This window comes from Pogoniulus pusillus, chromosome 18 (genome assembly GCF_015220805.1).
Source record: "Pogoniulus pusillus isolate bPogPus1 chromosome 18, bPogPus1.pri, whole genome shotgun sequence".
NCBI classification, from domain to species: Eukaryota; Metazoa; Chordata; class Aves; order Piciformes; family Lybiidae; genus Pogoniulus; species Pogoniulus pusillus.
In genome coordinates, this window is record NC_087281.1 from 4,719,225 (window position 1) to 4,744,748 (window position 25,524).

Below are 25,524 nucleotides of genomic sequence, written 5' to 3' on the forward strand. Positions count from 1 at the left end.
CTGCTTCCATTCCCACAGCAGCCTCTCTGCTCTCGTTTAACCAGGGGGGTTTCTGCCTCTTTGCAGTGACGGCTGGGCTGACAGAGATGAAGTCATTGAAGGCTACGAACCTGAAGCCAACGGAGGCATCACTATCAAGCTGCAGTCTCCAGAGGTGTTGTCTTTTGATGACTACTACCTGAAGCTGCGCCTGGACACCAACACTCGCAACCCCTGGTTCCCTGAATTCTGGCAGCACAGATTCCAGTGCCGCATCCCAGGGCACCCCCAGGAGAATCCCAACTTCCAGAAGAACTGCACTGGTAAGTTCTCAACTACTGTCCTGTTTGAAGCTGCACTAAAAAAAAAGAAAGAACAAAAAAAGAATAAACCCCACAGCTTTGGGATGTGGTTTGGTTGGTTGGTTGGTTGCTTGCTTGTGTTGGAAGTGTATAAACCATGAGTGAAAAGTGGCAGCCCTAAGGTATAGACATAAATTCCACCTCTGGTGGCAGTAGGGTCTGGCATTGTTTGCCCACCCTCCTGTCCTCTTCTCAGTTTGGTTCTATCACAGTATCATCAGGGTTGGAAGAGACCTCACAGATCATCAAGTCCAACCCTTTAGCACAGAGCTCAAGGCCAGACCATGGCACCAAGTGCCATGTCCAATCCTGCCTTGAACAGCTCCAGGGACGGCGACTCCACCACCTCCCCGGGCAGCCCATTCCAGTGTCCAATGACTCTCTCAGGGAAGAACTTTCTCCTCACCTCCAGCCTAAATCTCCCCTGGCACAGCCTGAGGCTGTGTCCTCTTGTTCTGGTGCTGGCCACCTGAGAGAAGAGAGCAACCTCCTCCTGGCCACAACCTCCCCTCAGGTTCTGCTTGGTTATAGAGTGACTTGTTCTCTGAACATGTTTTAGGGCTATGCTGGTGCTGACAAATCTTGTCCAAGGTTGTAACTGTCTCAGTCTAGAGGAAAGAGAGAGAAAAAAATCTCTCAGTCTGGAGGAGAGAGATTTGTGCTTACATATTCCTGTGTTGTGGAATTAAGGTGCAAGTGAGAGCAAATGTAAAAAGGGAGAGTATAAAAGGATAAAGGAAAAGAGAGAAGGGGAGAGAGAGAGAGAGGGGTTGGGGAACAGAAGAGAGGAGGAGAGTAGGAAAGGAATTATGTTACCATTGGCCAGAGGAAGGGAGAAAAAGGACTTCCAAAGTCCAAGTCCTTTACAGTTTGTGTTGCCCAGGGATGTTTCCAGTGAGTGATGTCTTCAGTGGACTTCTTCTGAGGAGTTGTTCTGTCAAGTAGATATTGCCCAGGCCTTTTTTACACAGTTTTTAGTCACTGTCTTAGGTATGTGTTCAGGTGTAGCCCCTCAGGAAACCATCCTGTGTATGCTCATGTGTTTGCAGGGGCCCAGCCTGCAAGGAGGACCTCTGCCCCCTCCTGTGCCATTTATCTGTCCATATAGAATCATAGAATCAACCAGGTTGGGAGAGACCTCCAAGCTCAGCCAGTCCAACCTAGCACCCAGCCCTGGCCAATCAACCAGACCATGGCACTAAGTGCCTCAGCCAGGCTTTGCTTGAACACCTCCAGGGATGGTGACTCCACCACCTCCCTGGGCAGCCCATTCCAATGCCAATCACTCTCTCTGCCAACAACTTCCTCCTAACATCCAGCCTAGACCTCTCCTGGCACAACTTGAGACTGTGTCCCTTTGTTCTGTTGCTGCTTGCCTAGCAGAAGAGCCCAACCCCACCTGGCTACAGCCTCCCTTCAGGGAGTTGTAGACAGCAATGAGGTCTGCCCTGAGGCTGCACATCCCCAGCTCCCTCAGCCTCTCTTCACAGGGTTGTGCTCCAGGCCCCTCACCAGCTTTGTTGCCCTTCTCTGGAAGGGCTGTGTTCTGATAGGGCTGGTAAAACACAAAGTCATTTATCCACATTAATTATCTGATAGTTAACAGCCACAGTTCAGGCACTCAGATATCTTTTCTTCCTCTAAAAAGCTGTGAGTTTTTGCATGAAGCCTCAAAATGTTTAGGCTTTGCTGAAAAATGATCAGTCTTAAAGCTGGTTGTGAACTGCTGATAACCCTTAGGCTTATCACACACAACTAAAAAGTTCAGAAATGCCTCAGATCACCAAAGGGAAACACTCTCAGGTATCTATTCCAAATAATCAGAATCAAGAGGCACACATGGCCCCAGCAAGCCTGGGAGCAATGCAATTGTGTATTTATCTTTCTTTAACTGCTCAGAACTGACTTGTGACTATCTGGCACCGCCAGAGCTTTCTGGACCTGTATCTTTGTCTGACCTTTCTATGGCATTAAGAAGTCACTTCAGACCTGACTGATGGAGCCTTTCTCTCCAAGGAGGTCAAGTGTGACAGTGCCAAGAAACTGCCCCAAACTGCAGGGTTGGGGACAGTCTTCTTCACAAGCTCTCTTTAGAAAGTAAAAGGAATCTGAATTGCCTCTTGCCTCCTGCACAAAGTATCTGTGTGAACAGAAACCATAAGCAGACAGTGTGCACTTGCAGCCCAGAAGGCAAATCTCATCCTGGGCTGCATCAAAAGATGCATTGCCAGCAGATCCAAGGAAGTGACTCTGCCACTTTGCCCTGGGGAGACCTCACCTGGAGTACTATGTCTAGGGCTGGAGCCCTCAATATAGGAAGGACTTAGACCTGATAGAGTGGGTTGAAGAGGAGGGCCACAAAAATGATCAGGGAGTTGGAGCACCTCTTCTACAAAAGTAGGCTGAAGGAACTGTGTTGTTCAGTCTGGAGAAGAGGATGCTCTGGGAATACCTATTAGCATCCTTCCAGTACCTGAAGGGGGCCTGCAAGAAGAGTGGGAAGAAATTGTTTGCAAAAGCCTGTAGTGATATGATGAGGGGCAATGGCTTTAAACTAGAGAAGAGCAGATTTAGATTGGATGTTAGGAACAGTTTCTTTACCATGAGGATAGTGAAGCACTGGAACGGGTTGCCCAGGGAGGTGGTCACGACCCCAACCCTGGAGATACTCAAAGTGAGGCTTGATAGGGCTCTGGGCAACCTGATCTTGTTGAGGATGCCCTGCTTACTGCAGTGGGGGTTGACTAGATGATCTTTGGAGGCCCCTTCCAACCCAGACCATTCCATGATTCTATGATTCATAAATATTTGAGATCCATTAAAAATTGCAGTAGATAAAGTTCAGAATTCGTTCTGGCACTACAGATTTAAGTACTGCTGCTATTGCTGCATTACCCCAGGAAAATCATCAGTGTTCAATATTGATATCAAGTACCAAAAGTCCATTATGGCTAAGAGCTTCCACTCTTACCTCGCAGTATTGCCTCAGTATGTCTGTGACAGGGTCATACATTGCTGTATGTCATACACGTCCTGAGAGCACAGCCTGAAAGAGTTGGGGCTGTGCAGGCTGCAGAAGAGGAGGCTCCCAGGTGACCTTCTTGTGGCCTTCCAGGATCTGAAGGGGGCTACAAAAAAGCTGGGGAGGGACTTTTTAGGTTGTCAGAGAGTGACAGGACTGGGGGGAATGGAACAAAGCTGGAGGTGGGGAGAGTCAGACTGGAGGTGAGGAGGAAGTTGTTGAGCATGAGAGTGGTGAGAGGCTGGACTGGGTTGCCCAGGGAGGTGGTTGAGGCCCCATGGCTGGAGGTGTTTAAGGCCAGGCTGGCTGAGGCTGAGGGCAGCCTGCTCTAGGGTAGGGTGTCCCTGCCCATGACAGGGAGGTTGGAACTGGCTGATTCTTGTGGCTCCTTCCAACTGTGACTGATTCTATGATTCTATTATGGAAAAAAAATGAATCCCCTGTGGTCCCAGGAGCCTCTGTACATTATCAGCACGCACTGTGAGAACCTCTGAGCCCTGTTTTGTTCTGTGTTCCAGAAGCACATCAGTAGTCCTCAGTGAGAGCAAAGCATACCTGTAGTTTTGCATAGACAGAAATGGATTTGAAGGCAGTAAACTGTTCAAGTACATCTTCCATGCCTGGAGATGTAACATCTCACAGGATCACAGGATGCTAGGGGTTGGAAGGGACCCAAGGAGATCATCATGTGCCCAGGTGGCCAAGAGAGCCAGTGGCATCCTGGCCTGCATCAGGAATGGTGTGGCCAGCAGGAGCAGGGAGGTCATTCTGCCCCTGTACTCTGCACTGGTTAGACCACACCTTGAGTACTGTGTTCAGTTCTGGGCCCCCCAGTTTAGGAGGGACACTGAGATGCTTGAGCGTGTCCAGAGAAGGGCGACGAGGCTGGTGAGAGGCCTTGAGCACAGCCCTACGAGGAGAGGCTGAGGGAGCTGGGATTGGTTAGCCTGGAGAAGAGGAGGCTCAGGGGAGATCTTATTGCTGTCTACAACTACCTGAGGGGAGGTTGTGGCCAGGAGGAGGTTGCTCTCTTCTCTCAGGTGGCCAGCACCAGAACGAGAGGACACAGCCTCAAGCTACTCCACACAGCCTCAAGCTACTCCAGGGGAAATTTAGGCTGGAGGTGAGGAGAAAGTTCTTCCCTGAGAGAGTCATTGGACACAGGAATGGGCTGCCTGGGGAGGTGGTGGAGTCGCCGTCCCTGGAGCTGTTCAAGGCAGGATTGGACGTGGCACTTGGTGCCATGGTCTGGCCTTGAGCTCTGTGGTAAAGGGTTGGACTTGATGGTCTGTGAGGTCTCTTCCAACCTTGGTGATACTGTGATCAAGCCCAACTCCCCTGCCACAGCAGGACCACACAATCTAGCACAGATCACAGAGGACCACACCCAGACAGGCCTTGAGAGTGTCCAGAGGAAGAGAAACTACCCAATAGAAGAGAGACCCAAGGATAAAATTGTGTGATATTTAGGGGAGCAGAGGGTATTTGTTCATGCCCAGCAGTGAGTTGCCTAGAAACAGCCAGAAGCAAACAAATTAAACCCAAGCAACAACAACAAAAAATTAAAAAAGAAAAAAAAAGGGGGAAAAAAAGAAGGAAAAAAAATAAAAAGAAGGAAATAAAATAAAAAGAAGACAAAAATTAAAAGAAGAAAAAAATAAAAAGAAGAAAAAAATAAAAAGAAGAAAAAAAAAGACAAGGCAGTGTTGTTGTCAGAGTACTTGGACCTATTTGCTTTGAAAAGAAGATTAATTACCAAGTTTGTATTTGAGACTCTTCAATTACTGCCTGCCCAGTATAATTGGCTCATACACAACCTAATCACTTTAGTGAGTGATGTATTCAGAATTGCCACTGGAATGGGAAGTTCCATTTTCAGCATTCATGGATAGGCAAGGACTTCTCCTCAAGTGACTGCAGCTGCTGCATTTGCAGTTTCTCACACCCTCTCACTGCAGAGCCAGCATTAGCTTGGGGCTGGAGGCTCTCTCGAAAGCAAGGGAAAGGCAGTTCCTAGGAATCTCCCTTCAGTGAGGACACAACTCACTGCTTGAATTCTTTCATTCAGTCTCAGAGAAAACAGACTGATGTTGTTTCTTGTGTTACACTGAGTTCTGAACAGAATCATACAATCAACCAGGTTGGAAGAGAACTCCAAGCTCATCCAGTCCAAACTAACACCCAGCTTTAGCCGATCAATTAGACCATAGAGTCATAGAATCAACCAGGTTGGAAGAGACCTCCAAGATCATCCAGTCCAACCTAGCACCCAGCCCTAGACAATCAACCAGACCACAGAGTCATAGAATCAACCAGGTTGGAAGAGATCTCCAAGATCATCCAGTCCAACCTAGCACCCAGCCCTGTCCAGTCAACTAGACCATGGCCCCTCACCAGCCTTGTTGCCCTTCTCTGGACACATTCCAGCACCTCAACATCTCTCTTGAATTGAGGAGCCCAGAACTGGACACAGCACTCAAGGTGTGGCCTGACCAGTGCTGAGTACAGAGGCAGAATAACCTCCCTTGTCCTGCTGGCCACACTGCTCCTGATGCAGGCCAGGATGCCATTGGCTCTTTTGGGCACCTGGGCACACTGCTGGCTCATCTTCAGCTACTGTCGAGTAGCACATCCAGGTTCCTTTCTGCTTGGCTGTTCTCCAGCTGCTCTGTCACCAGAACTGGGTTGCTGCTGAGCTGATGGTGCAAGCTGCAAACACGTGGATGCTGCTTTGGTCAGTCTGATCTAGTTGAGGATGCCCCTGCTTACTGCAGAGGAGGTTGGACTAGAATCACAGAATCAGTCAGGGTTGGAAGGGACCACAAGGATCAGCCAGTTCCAACCCCCTGCCATGGGCAGGGACCCCCTACCCTAAAACAGATTGGGCAGAGCCTCATCCAGCCTGGCCTTAAACACCTCCAGGGGTGGGACTAGATGACCTTTGGAGGCCCTTTTCAACCCAGACCATTCTAGGATTCTATGAGGTTCAGAACTTACTGGACCAGGAGGGGAACACTATAACTGATGATGAAGCAAAGGCAGAGGTCCTGAATGCCTTCTTCGCCTCAGTTTTCAACAGTAAGGAGAGAGGAGGAGGAGGCAAATGGCCTCTTAAACTGGGGGATGGGGTCGGGGAGCAGTGTGTTCCCCTGGAAATTCATGAGGAATTAGTTCAGGACCTGCTGAGCCATCTGGACACCCACAAGTCCATGGGACCAGATGGGATCCATCCCAGGGTGCTGAGAGAGCTGGCAGCTGAGCTGGCCAAGCCACTCTCCATCATTTTCCAGCAGTCCTGGCTCACCAGAGAGGTCCCAGGAGACTGGAAACTGCCAACGTGGTCCCCATCCACAAGAAGGGTCGGATGGAGGAACCTGGGAACTACAGACCTGTCAGCCTGACCTCAGTGCCAGGGAAACTGATGGAGCAGGTTCTCTTGGGGCCAATAACTGCGCACCTGAGGGATGGCAAAGATCTCAGGTCCAGCCAGCATGGGTTTAGGAAGGGCAGATCCTGCCTTTCTAACCTGATCTCCTTCTATGATCAGGTGACCCACTTGGTGGATGTGGGGAACCTGTGGATGTGGTCTATCTGGACTTCAGCAAGGCCTTTGACACTGTCCCCCACAGCAAACTGCTGGCTAAGCTGTCAGCCCATGGCTTGGATGGCAACACTCTGTGCTGGGTTAGGAACTGGCTGGAGGGCTGAGCCCAGAGAGTGGTTGTGAATGGTGCCACATCCAGCTGGCGGCTGTCACTAGTGGTGTCCCTCAGGGATCAGTGCTGGGCCCCATCCTCTTTAACATCTTCATAGATGATCTGGATGAGGGCATGGAGTCAGTCATCAGCAAGTTTGCAGATGACACCAAGCTGGGGGCAGATGTGGCTGGGTTGGAGGGCAGAAGGGCTCTGCAGCGGGACCTTGACCGCCTGGACAGATGGGCAGAGGCCAATGGGATGGGGTTCAATAGCTCAAAGTGCAGGGTGCTGCACTTTGGCCACAACAACCCCATGCAGAGATACAGGCTGGGGTCGGAGTGGCTGGAGAGCAGCCAGACAGAGAGGGATCTGGGGGTGCTGATTGATACCTGCCTGAACATGAGCCAGCAGTGTGCCCAGGTGGCCAAGAGAGCCAGTGGCATCCTGGCCTGCATCAGGAATGGTGTGGTCAGCAGGAGCAGGGAGGTCATTCTGCCCCTGTACTCTGCACTGGTCAGACCACACCTCGAGTACTGCGTTCAGTTCTGGGCCCCCCAGTTTAGGAAGGACACTGAGATGCTTGAGCGTGTCCAGAGAAGGGCAACGAGGCTGGGGAGAGGCCTTGAGCACAGCCCTACGAGGAGAGGCTGAGGGAGCTGGGGTTGTTTAGCCTGGAGAAGAGGAGGCTCAGGGGTGACCTTATTGCTGTCTACAACTACCTGAAGGGTGGTTGTGGCCAGGAGGAGGTTGCTCTCTTCTCTCAGGTGGCCAGCTCCAGAACGAGAGGACACAGCCTCAGGCTGTGCCAGGGGAGATTTAGGCTGGAGGTGAGGAGAAAGTTCTTCCCTGAGAGAGTCATTGGACACTGGAATGGGCTGCCCGGGGAGGTGGTGGAGTCGTCGTCCCTGGGGCAGTTCAAGGCAAGGTTGGATGTGGCACTTGGTGCCATGGTCTGGCCTTGGGCTCTGTGGTAAAGGGTTGGACTTGATGATCTGTGAGGTCTCTTCCAACCTTGGTGATACTGTGATAGTGTGATACTGTGAACTTATACCATTCTTCATGCCTCTCAGGTGCAAAGTCAGAAGAGAGCAGCAGACCACCTTAATAGTGACAGATAAAATAGCTGTTTCTGAATCTGAGATACTAAGAAGCTACCTAACTCAGGATGGAGCTGACACTAAGCTTCCTTAGCCCATGGTCCCAGGCACTGTCCCAAGCAATGATCACAACTTAATTTAGTTCACAGTATCACAGTATCACAGTATCATCAGGGTTGGAAGAGACCTCACAGATCATCAAGTCCAACCCTTTACCACAGAGCTCAAGGCCAGACCATGGCACCAAGTGCCACGTCCAGTCCTGCCTTGAACAGCTCCAGGGACGGCGACTCCACCACCTCCCTGGGCAGCCCATTCCAGTGTCCAATGACTCTCTCACTGAAGAACTTTCTCCTCACCTCCAGCCTAAATCTCCCCTGGCACATCAGATGACTCAGCCTCTCCCTCACTTTGGAGATGGTACAGTGACTGTATGCTGACAGCAAGATTAGGTGATAGACTGCATACATCAGGCAACCAAGTTCCAGTATCCTTCCAAGAACTATGTAGGATATTTTCTGCTCCCAGAAGTGATAGAAATAGCCCAAATGGGATTGAGTTTCTCCCCACAAAAACACAGAGGCAAATATTTCTCTGTTGGATTGGGTGAGCCTATATAGGGCAGAAATAAATGCAAGCCATGCTGACACAGAAATGGTGTACGACTCAGTGCAGTGCAAACACCTCTATAGAGGTCTGGCTGCTCCTTTACAGGATGCCTTATTCATCCCCTGACAGGTAACACAATGGTTATGGTTTCTGTACACCAAGTGGGATGAATACTTCTCTGCATCACAAAGTTGGTTATGGAACTGATGCAAACATCAGATTATGCCCACAGCAGTTCATCTGTGGTGACAGTAAAATACACTGGCAGGCAATCAGCACAGACATTGTTCAACAGAGTGCAGTGGAGCAAAGTGGGCAATTCAGGATTCATTCATTGATTCAAATGATCCTGGAGGAGCAGGATTGTTTGTCAGGGTAATGTATTGGTGATGGACAAGAACAAAAGATACAGATATTTTCTGTTCCAAAGGAGCTCGCAGTCCAAGTTCCTTGCAGGATGCTTACTCATGTCTTGGTCATACCCTGAGAATTGCTTTATCTGCTAATTCCAAGAGAACCACAAGCAACCAGAGTGTAGCAGAACCACAGAATCACTCCATCCTAGAACGTAGCTCAGGAAGACTGTAGTCCAGCTACCTGCTCAAAGCAGGATGAGTGATGAGTTGGGCCAAGTTGCTCAGGGCTTTATTCATCTTGGCCCTGAGAACTTCTAAGGATGAAGGTGTCACAGCACCTCTGGGCAACCTGATCCATTGCTTGAATGTGAAAATGTTTTGCCTCCTATCCAGTTTGATTCTGTGATCCTATTGACATGCTATGACTTCTTTAAGATGTGTTATACCTTATGTATCATAGAATCATGGAATCAACCATGTTGGAAGAGACCTCCAAGATCATCCAGTCCAACCTAGCACCCAGCCCTATCCAATCAACCAGACCATGGCACTCAGTGCCCCAGCCAGGCTTTGCTTCAACACCTCCAGGGAGGGCAACTCCACCACCTCCCTGGGCAGCCCATTCCAATGCCAATCACTCTCTCTGACAACAACTTCCTCCTAACATCCAGCTTAGACCTCCCCTGGCACAACTTGAGACTGTGTCCCCTTGCTCTGTTGCTGCTTGCCTGGCAGAAGAGCCCAACCCCACCTGGCTACAGCCTCCCTTCAGGTAGCTGTAGACAGCAATGAGCTCTGCCCTGAGCCTCCTCTTCTGCAGGCTGCACACCCCCAGCTCCCTCAGCCTCTCCTTATAGGGTTTGTCTCTAACTCATGCTTTGGATTCCCATTATATAGCTGTAGTATAGAAGGAGCTGAGTCTTGTCTCACTCTCTTTGTCCTCAGTACAAGGCAGGAGATCCCAGCCTTTATGCCATAAAAACTCACCTCAGGTTCTCAAGCACCTAGAATGAAACCTATTAGGGGCAAATAGTTTGGAAGAACTCAAGTTGCTATCTTTTTAGTCAAGGCAGATAAGACAGGAGAGCTGTAGTGTCATTTCCTTTCCCAGTTTTGCAGACACCTTTTCAGGCTGAGAGAAGCTTCTAGCTTCTTATTTTTGTTTTTGGAAGTAGGCACCTACACTTATCTAATATTTTCTATTTCCAGAAATACTTCTAAGCCAGAGCTGTCATTCAAAACACAATAGCAAGGAAAATAAAATGTCTTCTTTTGAGATCCATGAAGGCAGCACATCACTATTTAATGAAGGGAAGAAGCAGTCTACATATATTCCTGTAAAGCACATAGAAGACAGCTTGCAGAACACATAGATATTACAGCAGGATACAATAAAACTTCTCTGAGCTTGAATTTCAACACCTACATTTTCCATTGTGAGTTTTAACAGTCCAAGTTTCCACTTCTGAGGTGAAAATAGTTCTTGAGGAGACTTGTAACGTTCAGGCTTCTCCATTCGGTGGGCAAAGTAGAGGGACAGGACACATGAATTATGCTCCCTGAGTCTTTCTATGCCTGGAGAATGATTCCAGCACTCCTGACTGCTCAGGCTGTCTCAGATGCTTTAAATTCTATCAGCAGTGTGGTGAGGAAACATGCACCCAATTAATGTTAATTCATAGAATCATAGAATCAACCAGGTGGGAAGATACCTCCAAGACCATCCAGTCCAACCTAGCACCCAGCCCTAGCCAATCAACCAGACCATGGCACTAAGTGCCTCAGCCAAGCTTTGTTTGAACACTTCCAGGGATAGCAACTCCACCACCTCCCTGGGCAGCCCATTCCAATGCCAATCACTCTCTCTGCCAACAACTGTAGGCTGTCTACAACTACCTGAGGGGAGGTTGTGGCCAGGAGGAGGTTGCTCTCTTCTCTCAGGTGGCCAGCACCAGAACAAGAGGACACAGCCTCAGGCTGCACCAGGGGAAATTTAGGCTGGAGGTGAGGAGAAAGTTCTTCCCTGAGAGAGTCATTGGACACTGGAATGGGCTGCCCGGGGAGGTGGTGGAGTCGCCGTCCCTAGAGCTGTTCAAGGCAGGATTGGACGTGGCACTTGGTGCCATGGTCTGGCCTTGAGCTCTGTGGTAAAGGGTTGGACTTGATGATCTGTGAGGTCTCTTCCAACCCTGATGATACTGTGATACTGTGAACTTCCTCCTAACATCCAGCCTAGACCTCCCCCACCACAACTTGAGACTGTGTCCCCTTGTTCTCTTGCTGCTTGCCTGGCAGAAGAGCCCAACCCCACCTGGCTACAGCCTCCCTTCAGGGAGTTGTGGGCAGCAGTTTGTGCAGGTCACAGATCAGAACAATTAACTTAGATTTAACCAAACCAGTAAGTAAAATAGATGAAGCAACACAGGTAACTAATCCTAAAACAAGGAAAATGCCTTCTGTCAGCCCTCCTGGCATTTTATTGGACCACATCTTCTCTTTCTTTACTTACCTGTAGGTCCAAAGATTTTGAACTCAGCTTGAAATTTTAGGGGCATTTATTACTGGCAGCATTACCCCAGAAATAGTAGCACAAAGTAAATACAGTAGAGACACAAACCCACACACTCAGGTCCAGCTGCAGCCCAGAGATACTCCTTGTGCATAAGGATATCTTCTGAAAAATAACTAATAGTGTTCTTAAACTTAATGAGTTACTCTTAACAGATCTTGAACAAGCAGTGGCATAAAGGACAAGAAACTATGAGCCTGAGCAGTAAAACTTGAACCATACAAACCTTCTTACTCTGAATAAGCTGTATCCATTGCAAGAATAAACTACTGTGTCCAGTTCTGGGCTCCTCCATTCAGGAGAGATGTTGAGGTACTGGAAGGTGTCCAGAGAAGGATGACAAAGCTGGAGAGGGGCCTGGAGCACAGCCCTGTGAGGAGAGGCTGAGGGAGCTGGGGGTGTGCAGCCTGCAGAAGAGGAGGCTCAGGGCAGACCTCATTGCTGTCTACAACTCCCTGAAGAGAGGCTGTAGCCAGGTGGGGTTGGTCTCTTCTGCCAGGCAAGCAGCAACAGAACAAGGGGACACAGTCTTAACCTGTACCAGGGGAGGTCTAGGCTGGATGTTAGGAGGAAGTTGTTGGCAGAGAGAGTGATTGGCACTGGAATGGGCTGCCCAGGGAGGTGGTGGAGTCTCTGTCCCTGGAGGTGTTGAAGCAAAGCCTGGCTGAGGCACTTAGTGCCATGGTCTGTTTGACTGGCTAAGGCTGGGTGCTAGGTTGGACTGGATGATCTTGGAGGTCTCTTCTAACCTGGTTGATTCCATAATAATCAAAGGTGACCTGATGAGTAGTGTTGGTAGAATAAACTCTTTTCCCACTCATACTGAGAGGTCTTGTGGAGCACAGAAGTCTGTTAGTGTGGAGGTAACTAAAGAAAACTAATGAAAGCAGCTGCTGCAGCTAGGCTCAGCTGCTGGCTAAGCCACAGAGGGCTACTGCAGCACAGCAAGGTGTGAGATAAGATGATTTTCAAAGCTCTTCTTCAGCTCAGTTTTTATGTTATTCATATAGTAGAAAGCAGCTTTTGAGGAACCTGGAAGTTCAAATCTTTAGTTTAACTCTGGGTTCAGGCTCAGTTCTTTAGGGATGGAAAATCAGAGCTGTTCACTCCACACGTCATGCTCTGTGGTGTGCTGCCTGCTCTCTGTAAAGGCCACTTTGACTGTTTTTCCAGGTTCTTTTTGTCTAAAAAATCACATTCCAAGGGCCCATTTCCTTACCAAGCCTCAAATTCTGCTGTGATTTAGGTCGGATAGGCTGGATGCTCCTTTCTTTTTGCATCATCACATTTGTGTACACCCATGAAAAAAAAAGGAGGTATGTGAAAAATGAATGATCTCTAAATTCTTTCAAGTCTAGAAGAGCCTGGCTTTTGGGTTTCTGTTGAATTTAATGTGTGAATAAAGATTCAGGCCACTTATTTCTCTAAGCTTTAGTTCACTGCTAATCAGTGAGGCATTGTCCTCATGTAGGTGTCATTCAGAAGCTACTAATCTTAGCTTAGCTGTAAAGGTGTGATGGTTTGGGTGTTCCCTGCCCCCCTACACTTTAGAAATCACCCAGACTAGACTCAGCCAGCTCTGGAAATATGAATGAAGCTTATATGTACAGCAGCTCAATATACAAGCAGATAGTTACAGTAGATACAGGTATAGACAGAAATAGACAAGGGAAAAGGTAATGCAGAAACACAACTCCCCTCCCAGAAACCTGAGTCCCCAGGAGGGGCTCCCAACCACCCCTGCACCTTCCCCCTACCCCTCTCAACCTTACCCCAGTCCCAAGGAAGAATGGAGGTTCAGCCAGAGGTTAGGAAGCAAAGTGGATTAGCCCAAAATGGAAGGTGAGGTTAGAGAGATGCAGCTCAGCCAGCAGCCCCAGTGAGAGTGGTTATCTAATGTTTTTGTTTCTTGTTCCTATACATCTCAGCAAGCCTATGAGTGAAGCAGACATCACCTTTGCTTTCCTTTTACAGCCTGCAATTTAGTCCTTCTCACCAAAACATTCTAGCCTGCTTCAAACTAGCACAAAAGGGAATGCTTTCTGTGATACTCTACTTGAACACATCTCTGGCCATAGCAGAGAATCACACAGAATGGGAGGGACCATGAAAGATCACAGCTCTAGGTGGGGTAATGAATGGCTGAGAGCAGCCCTGAGGAAAAGGCCCTGGGGGTCTGGGGTGATGCAAAGCTCAACAGGAGCCTGCAGTGTAAGTGCAGCTCAGACAGCAACTGTGTGCTGGGCTGCAGCAAGAGCAGTGTGGGCAGCAGGGCAAGGGAGGGGATTCTGCCCCTTGGCTCTGCTCTCCCCAGACCCCACCTGGACTACTGTGTGCAGTTCTGGAGCCCCAACACAAGAAGGACATGGAAGTGTTGGAGCCAGTCCAGAGAAGGGCCACAAAGATGCTCAGAAGGCTGCAGCAGCTCTGCTATGAGCACAGGCTACAAGAGTTGGGGCTCTGCAGCCTGGAGAAGGCTTTGAGGAGACCTTGGAGTGGCCTTCCAGTATCTGAAGGGGACCTACAGGAAGACTGAGGAGGGACTATTGACAAGGTCTTGTAATGACAGGACAAGGGGGAATGGGTTTAGACTGGCAGAGAGGAGATTGAAACTGGATGTTAGGAAGAAGTTTTTTGCAGTGAGGGTGGTGAGACACTGGCACAGGTTGCCCAGGGAGGTTGTGGAGCACAGAATCACCCAATGTGATCACCAAGGCACCCAACTCATTCAGCAGTGGGACTACATTGCATCTCCTGCTACTTTTGTCTGCACTGGATTGAAAGAAGCCCTTTCCTTCACCTCTCTTGCAAGGTTGGTTTCCAAGGAGGCCTTAACTTTCCCAACTTTCTACCCTTCAGAGTGCTCTGATCTTGACCTTGGATGCTCTGGTGAGACCCCACCTGGAGTACTGCATCCAGTTCTGGAGCCCTTATGACAAGAGGGATGTGGAGATGCTGGAGTGTGTCCAGAGAAGGGCCAGGAGGATGCTCAGAGGGCTGCAGCAGCTCTGCTGTGAGCACAGACTGAAAGAGTTGGGGCTGTGCAGGCTGGAGCAGAGGAGGCTCCCAGGTGACCTTCTTGTGGCCTTCCAGGATCTGAAGGGGGCTTACCAAAACGCTGGGGAGGGACCTTTTAGGCTGTCAGGGAGTGACAGGACTGGGGGGAATGGAGCAAAACTGGAGGTGGGGAGAGTCAGACTGGACATGAGGAGGAAGTTGTTGAGCATGAGAGTGGTGAGAGGCTGGAATGGGTTGCCCAGGGAGGTGGTTGAGACCCCATGGCTGGAGGTGTTTAAGGCCAGGCTGGCTGAGGCTGTGGGCAGCCTGCTCTAGGGTAGGGTGTCCCTGCCCATGGCAGGGGGGTTGGAACTGGCTGATCCTTGTGGTCCCTTCCAACCCTGACTGACTCTATGATTCTATCTCATATGCATATGCTGACAGCTATGAGCTGGTACTTAGATGTTTTCAGGCCAAGATCAATGGGCAGAGAACAGCTTCTGGTATTTGTTCCTTTTGCTGTCTCCATGCCAGATAGGCTACACAGATCTCCAGAGAGGATGGGTTAAATGCCTAAGTGTATCATATTATTTTAATGCTATTTCCCCACTTGGATCTAAATACCCTGACTGATAGTTTCAGAGGTTGGACTAGTGCCAAATACTCAATACATTCCATGGCTAATAGGAAAGCTGCTTATTTTTAACTCTGAATCTTCATTTTCTAATGAAGATGTCCAAAATTAGGCTCCTGAGGTGATGCTCTGTGACCTAGATAATTTGGCCTGATTTTTAAGGGTACTGATCTCCCATAATTCCCATGGAAGGCAACAGCAGCTAGAGAAGTTCAGGTATTAATCAAGGCAATTAATTAGATGCCTGATTATGTATCCAGGTTCCTAATTTAAGTATCTGAGACAGTTCATGTTCTGAAAGCTGCAACACAGTTACTGAGCTCTGACTCTGTCTTTCAGGTGAAGTCTCTGGCCTCTTCTCCAAAGCATGACACTTGAAATTCAATCAGACCTATTTCCTGTGCTTTTCATTTCCCTGGCACTATCCACAGCAAGGGCTGGAGGGAGGCACAGGGAAATTCCAGACCTGTCAGCTTGGCCTCAGCAAGGGCATGGAGCAGGTCATCTTGAGTGCCATCACAGAGCACCTACAGGATGGCCAAGGGGTCAGGCCCAGCCAGCATGGGTTTAGGAAGGGCAGGTCCTGCCTGACCAACCTGATCTCCTTTTATGATCAGGTTCTTGCCTGGTGACTGTGGGGCAGGTTGTGGATGGAGTCTGCCTGGACTGCAGCAAAGCCTTTGACACTGTCTGCCACAGCAAGCTCCTGGCACAGCTGGCAGCTCCTGGCACAGCTGGCAGCTCCTGGCTTGGACAGATTCACTCTGATATGAGTCAGGAACTGGCTGGAGGGTCAGACACAGAGAGTAGTAGTGAATGGTGCCACATCCAGTTGGCAGCTGGCACTAGTGGTGTGCCCCAGGGATCAGTGCTGGGCCCAGTCCTGTTCAATATCATTGTTGATGATATGAATGAGGGGATTGAGTCCAGCATCAGTCAGTTTGCAGATGACACCAAGCTAGAAGCAGGTGTGGATCTGCTGGAGGGTAGGAGAGTGCTGCAGAGGGACCTTGCCAGGCTGGATGGGTGGGCAGAGGCCAACAGGATGAGACTGAACAAGGCCAAGTGCAGGGTTCTACACTTTGGCCACAACAACCCCAAGCAACACTACAGGCTGGGGACAGAGTGGCTGAGAGCAGCCAGGCAGAGAGGGACCTGGGGGTGCTGAAGATGAGCCAGCAGTGTGCCCAGGTGGCCAAGAGAGCCAATGGCTGCCCAGGGACGTGGTGGAGTCACCATCCCTGGAGGTGTTAAAAAGCAGACTGGCTGAGGCACTTAGTGCCATGGTCTGGTTGATTGGCCAGGGCTGGGTGCTAGGTTGGAGTGGATGATCTTGGAGGTCTCTTCCAGCCTGATTGATTCTGTGATTCTGTGTGTTCTGGCAGGCAGCTGTAAAAGTGTCTGACTTACCTCTTAAAATAAAAGAAAAAAGTGTAAAGAGTCTGATTAAATCTAGACAAAGGACAGGAAAATCTGCAAACAGTTCCTTAAATGTATGAAGTAGTAGAATCATAATGTGCTCATTCTTGTCTCATGTAAGAGCAGTAGCAACTCATTATCTGCTAGACTTGTTCCAAATGACAGACCTATTAAGAACAGTAGTTCTAAATATGATATTAATGAAGTGTGTGAATAAGGCAGCAAGATTACAGAGTTATCTGAGTGATTGAAGGTAGGGTTTTCATAGAATCAGTCAGTGTTGGAAGGGACCACAAGGATCAGCCAGTTCCAACCCCTCTGCCATGGGCAGGGACACCCTGCACTAGAGCAGGCTGCCCACAGCCTCATCCAGCCTGGCCTTAAACACCTCCAGCCATGAGGCTTCAACCACCTCCCTGGGCAACCCATTCCAGCCTCTCACCACTCTCATGCTCAACAACTTCCTCCTTACATCCAGTCTGTTTTTTCTTCCTTTTTAATTGCTTCTTCAAAGGAGTTCAGGTCATGAAGGTTTTCGAGATGTTAGGAGGAAGTTAGCAGAGAGAGTGATTGGCATTGGAATGGGCTGCCCAGGGAGGTGGTGGAGGCACCATCCCAGGTGGTGTGCAGAAAAAGCCTGGATGGGGCACTGAGTGCCATGGTCTGGTTACTGGGATAGGGCTGGGTGCTAGTTTGGGCTGGCTGAGCTTGAAGGTCTCTTCCAACCTGCTTATCTCTATGATTCTGTGATTTTCTGATCACCGTATGTGGGTGGAAAAGGAAGCTGTGCCAGGGGAGGTCTAGGCTGGATGTTAGGAGGAAGTTGTTGGCAGAGAGAGTGATTGGCATTGGAATGGGCTGCCCAGGGAAGTGGTGGAGTTGCTGTCCCTGGAGGTGTTCAAAAAGGGACTGGATGAGGCACTTAGTGCCATGGTCTAGTTGATTGGTTAGGGCTGGGTGCTAGGTTGGACTGGATGATCTTGGAGGTCTCTTCCAACCTGGTTGATTCTATGATTCTACATACACAGTGGTTCCTGTGGAACTGTATCCTTAGAGAGACTGGATGAGGATCCAGGATGGCACTGGAGGAAAGCTATATTGAAAGCAAGAGAAGCAGACATATGCAAGGTCTCTGTGACAATAACCAGTTGCATTAAAATGTTGCCTGAGGCTTTGGCAGCACAGGCACTTCTGGGACCCTGCAGAACCTGAGAGAGAGGCTGAGAGATAGGTCACTGTTGCACTTGGAGTGAAAGAAGAAACTGTAGGACATACAATGGGAGTAACAAATGGAATTTCCTGCTGCCATATTCTCAAGAAAGGGGACAAAATAAGAGGAAAAAAAATTAAACCCTAAACAAACCACAACAACAGAAAGGACCCCAACCCACAACAAAGAAAGAATCAGTCACAGAATAAATTGTGACTGGGGAATCATGATGTAGAATCAGAGTTTGGCCTCTGACCAGGATCAGACAAATGGTGAATTTCCCATTAAGGTGACTGTGCTGTTGACAGCATCTTTTAAGTGCAAAAGCTGAGGTTGGCCAAACCAATATGTTTGTCAGCACTAAACTGAAGTTAGCTAATGAAAAAATAAGATGGGTTTCAAATGCTAATTCATAGAATTGTAGAATCAGCCAGGTTGAAAGAGACCTCCAAGCTTATCCACTCCAACCTAGCACCCAGCCCTGTCCAGTCAACCAGACCATGGCACTAAGTGCCTCAGCCAGGCTTTGCTTCAACACCTTCAGGGAAGCTTAAAACTAGAAATCAATGAAATTCTGCTTGCAATTCAGAACTTAGGAATCCATCAAGTTAGAAGCAGTTTGGGGTTCACAGGCTCACAGGATGTTAAGGGTTGGAAGGGACCCAAGGAGATCATCGAGTCCAACCCCTCTGCCAGAGCAGGACAATACTATCTAACACAGATCACAGAGGAACACATCCAGACAGGCCTTGAAAGGCTCCAGAGAAGGACACTCCACAGCCTCTCTGAGGAGCCTGTTCCAGTGCTCTGGGACCCTTACAATAAAGAAGTTCCCCCTTTGTGTTGAGCTGGAACCTCCTGTGCTGCAACTTACACCCATTGCTCCCTGTCCTATCCCAGGCAGCAGTGAGCAGAGCCTGTCCCCCCTCTCCTGGCAGCCTTCAGATACTTAGAAACATTTATCAAATCCCCTCTCAGTCTTTTCTTCTCCAGACTAAGCAGCCCCAGGTCCCTCAGCCTCTCCTCATAAGGCAGTGCCCTCCAGTCCCCTCATCATCCTTTTAGCCCTCTGCTGGACCCTCTCCAGCAGATCCCTGTCCCTCTTAAACTGGACAGCCCCAAAACTGAACACAATATTCAAGATGAGGGTTAAAAAACTTAAGAAATTCCTATATTTCAGATGGTCAGGACATACCATTAGATGAAACATCCATTCTAGAAACAGGCAACATAGAATATCATCTAAAGTGATTCCAATGCCTTTAAGAGACAGAGAGTAGTTATTATGGGAGTTAGACAAGTAATGATGATGGTTAATTTGTTTCTCTTTAAAAATGGACTGTGTACAGACTGCCTGCAAAATGACCACAACATGCTCTATTATTTAGTGGGAATTATTTGACTCCTGAAGCAAGACATCATTTCTCAGCTCAGATTATAGTTAGAAATGAATGCTGCATTTTACAGACAGGAGTAAAAGATGCCAGCTATTTATTTGGGGTGGGTTGGGTTTTTTCCAGTTCCTTGATTAATTGGTTTGTGTGTGTCATCAGCAAAGACACACAATTCAAGAGAGATGTTGAGATGCTGGAACGTGTCCAGAAGCTAATGAGGTGCCTGGAGCACAGCCCTGTGAGGAGAGGCTGAGGGAGCTGGGGGTGTGCAGCCTGCAGAAGAGGAGGCTCAGGGCAGAGCTCATTGCTGACTACAACTCCCTGAAGGGAGGCTGTAGCCAGGTGGGGTTGGGCTCTTCTGCCAGGCCAGCAGCAATAGAACAAGGGGACACAGTCTCAAGGTGTGGTGGGGGAGGTCTAGGCTGGATGTTAGGAGGAAGTTGCCCAAGGAGGTGGTTGAGACTAGTGGGAATGGAGCAAAGCTGGAGGTGAGGAGATTCAGACTGGCCATGAGGACGAAGCTGTTCAGCATGAGTGGTGAGAGCCTGGACTGGGTTGCCCAGGGAAGTGGTTGAGGCCCCATGGCTGGAGGTGTTTAAGGCCAGGCTGGCTGAGGCTGTGTGCAGCCTGCTCTAGGGTAGGGTGTCCCTGCCTATGGCAGGGGGGTTGGAACTGGCTGATCCTTGTGGTCCCTTCCAACCCTGACTGGTTCCATGATTCTATGAATACAGGGCTTCTCAAGCCATGTTGTCATGCCCTAGAGAAGCTTTATTAGGCTGATGGAGTTCTGTCAGCCCTTCTGTTTGAGCGGATCTCTCCAGAGCTGCGTTTAACAGGATATGCCATAGAATCATACTCATTAACTTGTAGAAGTTCTCTGCTTGTTATCCACTTCCCTGCTCTTCTTCCTGAGGCTATAAATACTTTCTGTGGACATGTATCCTTGCAACTGTTCACCTCTGTGATCTGTGACATTCAGCTCTCACTGGTAGGAATGATAAATACATGGGAACAATCTGTGTAGATGGCAAACTTGTGCCAGGGGCAGCCTAGTGAAGTCAGCCTTGTCCTGAGGTGGCTGGCATGCAGGCAGTTGTGCATGACCCTTAGGTGGTGCTTTGTATTTCCCTTTGAGTCATGTCTTCTGCTGCTGGCAACACAAGAAACAGAGCAGGCTATGGAGAACAGTGCAGAAGAGGAAAAGCAACTTTTCATGCACCGGTTTGCACTCACCTACCTTCCACTCCAGTGACACAATTCTGGCAAAGCCAGGTGATGCAAAGGCCTCCAGCTTCCATCTGGGCTTTTCTAAAGGTAGGGAGGATGTATTGCTCTGATGTAAGCTTCCCAGAGACTCAAATATAGCTAACAGAACAATACAACAATAGGATGCCTTCCCTTCTCCCCCTCTTTGGAAAGAAAAGAATTAGATGTAAAGAGGAAAAGAGGTAAAACACCCAAAGAAGAGTCTTGCTTCCATTTGGAAGTTAGAGGAGAAACTTTAACAATTAATAAAAGGTATTTAAGGTAGGGGAGTTACAAAGAGTATAGGGAAGGCAAACAAGATACAAATATATAATACCAGATCAATGGCAATGGATGGAGGTAGATTCAGGCAGTGTTGGTCCCACCATGTGCTAGGATGGCCATGGGGCAAAACAGGAGCAGCAGCAACAAAGGTGATGCTCTCGGGCTGGCAGGGAGGGCAAAGAGAAGAAACACAAAGGTCCTCTGTTGTTATAGGGGATCTAGACAGGCAGTGGGAGTGGGCTAACCACTACATCTGGGATCAGGTTCAGACCACCCCCAGGGAGGAGTCAGGGGGACTTGGGGTCAGGTTTAGGCCACTCTGAGGAGGGTTAACCCTTTACACAGGGTCTGGAGCATTACACATGATCTGGAATTGTCCAATTCTAGGCCTCTCAATTCAAGAGAGATGTTGAGGTGCTGGAAGGTGTCCAGAGAAGGACAACAAAGCTGGTGAGGGGCCTGGAGCACAGCCCTGTGAGGAGAGGCTGAGGGAGCTGGGGGTGTGCAGCCTGCAGAAGGGGAGGCTCAGGGCAGAGCTCATTGCTGTCTACAACTCCCTGAAGGGAGGCTGTAGCCAGGTGGGGTTGGGCTCTTCTGCCAGGCAACCAGCAACAGAAGAAGGGGACACAGTCTCAAGTTGTGCCAGGGGAAAGTATAGGCTGGATGTTAGGAGGAAGTTGTTGGCAGAGAGAGTGATTGGCATTGGAATGGGCTGCCCAGGGAGGTGGTGGAGTCACTGTCCCTGGAGGTGTTGAAGCAAAGCCTGGGTGAGGCACTTAGTGCCATGGTTTATTTGACTGGCCAGGGCTGGGTGCTAGGTTGGACTGGATGATCTTGGAGGTCTCTTCCAACCTGGTTGATTCTATGATTCAAGAAAGAATTAGCTGTGAACAGATATCTCACCCAGACATTGTCTGCCTCTCTTGAAGCTGCAGGCAGTGCTGGGCAATGACAGTCTGCTCCTCTGCTCCTTAGCTTCTTTGGGTCGCTACAAAGGAGATGTAGGAGGAAAGCTTTCTCTGTTCTCTTCTCTCCAGGCACATTCAAACCCAGCTTTGTCATTTCCCACTGTGAGCATGAGGTGTGTGCATTGTCACTTGGTGTTTACATCTTAAATGTGTTTTTTTCCTGAAGTCACACAGTTATGTGAGGGTCTGAGTGTCCCTGGGGAGGACAGAAAGGGCAGGGAAGGGAAGCGAGCTTCAGGCTGCTGTATCTGCTAACAAGAGTTTGCAGACTGGGAAATGCAGAAGCAGTTGGAGATTGGATTTCTTTTGTTTTGGCCCCACGTCTGGTGGCAGATGGGCTGGACTTGTGAGTTCAGACTTGGCACAGGGCTGGCAGCACTGCTCAGTTCCCATTCTCCTGCCCACTGCCTGGTGACTGAGATTTCCCCTGCTTCTGATTAGGGAGTGAGTCAGCAGCCTCTGCTGTCATTCCTCCTCATAATATTTCGGCTCCACCGTGGTGCTGTTGTGCTTGTGTATGCCAGCCTCGTTCCAGAGCCTCTGACACAGAGCTCTTAAAGCCCTACTGTGCTTACATAACATGACTTGGAAAGCCACAGAAGTAAACGCAATTAAAAGCTTTCCCCACTGCTCCTGACACATGAAGAGAGACTGAAGGAGGATGCTTCTTTTGAACACTGAATAGTGATGTGGCACCCTCATGAAAAGCCAGCTGAAGTCAGTTGATGGTGTGTAGTAGGTATAACAAGGGGACTAATGTTCTAAAATGGAGGTACCAGGCATCTGAAATGAAGGAAATCATAAAACCAGAATTAGAGAATCATAGAATCAACCAGGTTGGAAGAGACCTCCAGATCATCCAGTCCAACCTAGCACCCAGCCCTGGCCAATCAACCAGACCATGGCACTAAGTGCCTCATCCAGGCTTTGCTTCAACACCTCCAGGCACAGCACCTCCACCATCTCCCTGGCAGCCCATTCCAATGCCAATCACTCTCTCTGCCAACAACTTCCTCCTAACATCCAGCCTATACCTCCCCTGCCACAACTTGAGACTGTGTCCCTTGTTCTATTGCTGGGTGCCTGGCAGAAGAGCCCAACCCCACCTGGCTACAGCCTCACTTCAGGGAGTTGTAGACATCAGCACTCATTATAAAAGCTGGAAGAAATGTAAGTAGATCAGGCTAGGAATATAGGGAAGAGAAAATATCATCTGATGTTAAAGCAGATGAAAGTTCTCTGGAAGACAGTAAGAATCCTTCCTCTCTTTCTTGATATAAAGTATTTTGTCAGGCAGCAATTTGAGGTGGGTAGGTTCAGAGTGGATCAGGAAGATCTTCAACGTGAGAGTGGTGAAAGGCTGGAATGGGTTGCCAGAGAGGTGGGTGAGACCCCATCCCTGGAAGTATCACAGTATCATCAGGGTTGGAAGAGACTTCACAGATCATCAAGTCCAACCCTTTACCACAGAGCTCAAGGCCAGACCATGGCACCAAGTGCCACGTCCAGTCCTGCCTTGAACAGCTCCAGGGACGGCGACTCCACCACCTCCCCGGGCAGCCCATTCCAGTGTCCAATGACTCTCTCAGTGAAGAACTTTCTCCTCACCTCCAGCCTAAATTTCCCCTGGCACAGCCTGAGGCTGTGTCCTCTTGTTCTGGTGCTGGCCACCTGAGAGAAGAGAGCAACCTCCTCCTGGCCACAACCTCCCCTCAGGTAGTTGTAGACAGCAATAAGGTCTCTCCTGAGCCTCCTCTTCTCCAGGCTAACCAATCCCAGCTCCCTCAGCCTCTCCTCGTAGGGCTGTGCTCAAGGCCTCTCCCCAGCCTCGTTGCCCTTCTCTGGACACGCTCAAGCATCTCAATGTCCCTCCTAAACTGGGGGGCCCAGAACTGAACACAGCACTCAAGGTGTGGTCTAACCAGTGCAGAGTACAGGGGCAGAATGACCTCCCTGCTCCTGCTGGCCACACCATTCCTGATGCAGGCCAGGATGCCACTGGCTCTCTTGGCCACCTGGGCACACTGCTGGCTCATGTTCAGGTGGGTATCAATCAGCACCCCCAGATCCCTCTCTGTCTGGCTGCTCTCCAGCCACTCCGACCCCAGCCTGTGTCTCTGCATGGGGTTGTTGTGGCCAAAGTGCAGCACCCTGCACTTGGAGCTATTGAAGCCATCCCCTTGGACTCTGCCCAGCTGTCCAGGTGGTCAAGGTCCTGCTGCAGAGCCCTTCTGCCCTCCAACCCAGCCACATCTGCCCCCAGCTTAGTGTCATCTGCAAACTTGCTGATGACTGACTCCATGCCCTCATCCAGATCATCTATGAAGATGTTAAAGAGGATGGGGCCCAGCACTGATCCCTAAGGGACACCACTAGTGACTGGCAGGGTCGGGGGAAAGGCAAAGCAAAAGCTTTTAAATTCAGTATAAATTCATCCCAGAAGAAGATTCTTTATTTGATGGACTTTGCTAGTGAAAATAACTAACTCATTGTATACAAATACTGCTGCAAGGAGCAGCCTGTCAATGCCCTGGAGAGATCCAGTGCCAGTTTTTTATGAAGAGCTTGAGCTGAATGCCTCTCTTTTGAGGGACTCTCACTTCTCTCTTGAGTTTTAGGCAAGAACACTAACCCAAATCAAAAAGCAACCCTCACCAGATACGACAAGGCAGAAGCATGTGGCAGGGCTGTAGATTTCTCTGTGGCCAGAAAGAAAAGAGCAGGGGATCTCAATGGGAAACTCTAATGGTATCCTCCCTTTTCAGGGGAAATACATCAAAGGGAATTGCAGGAATTTAACCTCTTTGCTTGGGGAAGTGAAAAAAAAAAGCCCCAACATTTGAAGAATGGAAGTGAAGTCTTTCTGGTTTAATGGCATCCTGGAAATGAACTCTGCAACCCTGTGAAGGTCCATTTATTGCTTCAGGAGTACTACAAGCTGTCAAACCTTTATGGACATGTTGGAAATTTGGGATAGAATGTGCAGATTGTAAGGGCAATCCTTCCTTTAACTGCCCCAGTGAAAGCTTTGCTGCCTCTCAGCTTGCCAAAGGGCAGAGCAACCTACACAGTGCGCTGGATTATTTCATATAGGCTGCTGGAGGCAGTTAGGGAAAGATCCATTTTCTTAAATAATATATCTTCTTCACACTTACCTGACAAATATTGGAGCTTCATCCAGTCAAATAAATAGTTCACAAACAATGGAAACTGAGTTACCTATTTTATCTTGTAGCCTTTTCACAGCTCTTCTGCTATCCATCCTGTATGCCCTATTTTTCTTTTTCAACCTATTTAGCTCTCTCTTCAACTTGCCTCCCTGCTGTATACAGAGGACATGAAAGTATCATAGAATCAACCAGGTTGGAAGAGACCTCCAAGATCATCCAGGCCAACCTAGCACCCAGCCCTGGCCAATCAACCAGACCATGGCACTAAGTGCCTCATCCAGGCTTTGCTTCAACACCTCCAGGGGCAGGGACTCCACCACCTCCCTGGGCAGCCCATTCCAATGCCAATCACTCTGTCAACAACTTCCTCCTCACATCCAGCCTAGACCTCCCCTGGCACAACTTGAGACTGTGTCCCCTTGTTCTGGTGCTGGTTGCCTGGCAGAAGAGCACAACCCCCACCTGGCTACAGCCTCCCTTCAGGTAGTTGCAGACAGCAATGAGGTCTGC

At 49.2% G+C, this 25,524-nt stretch overlaps 1 protein-coding gene across 4 annotated transcripts in view; it reads left to right on the plus strand.

Moving 5' to 3' along the window:
- Nucleotides 1-25,524, plus strand: part of GRM1 (glutamate metabotropic receptor 1) — a 175,015-nt gene that overhangs the window by 82,930 nt on the left and 66,561 nt on the right. For all 4 annotated transcript variants that reach the window (XM_064158266.1, XM_064158267.1, XM_064158269.1 and 1 more), the window contains exon 4: nucleotides 67-302. In XM_064158266.1, the coding sequence (XP_064014336.1) occupies nucleotides 67-302 (236 nt within the window). The remainder of the gene's footprint in view (nucleotides 1-66; nucleotides 303-25,524) is intronic.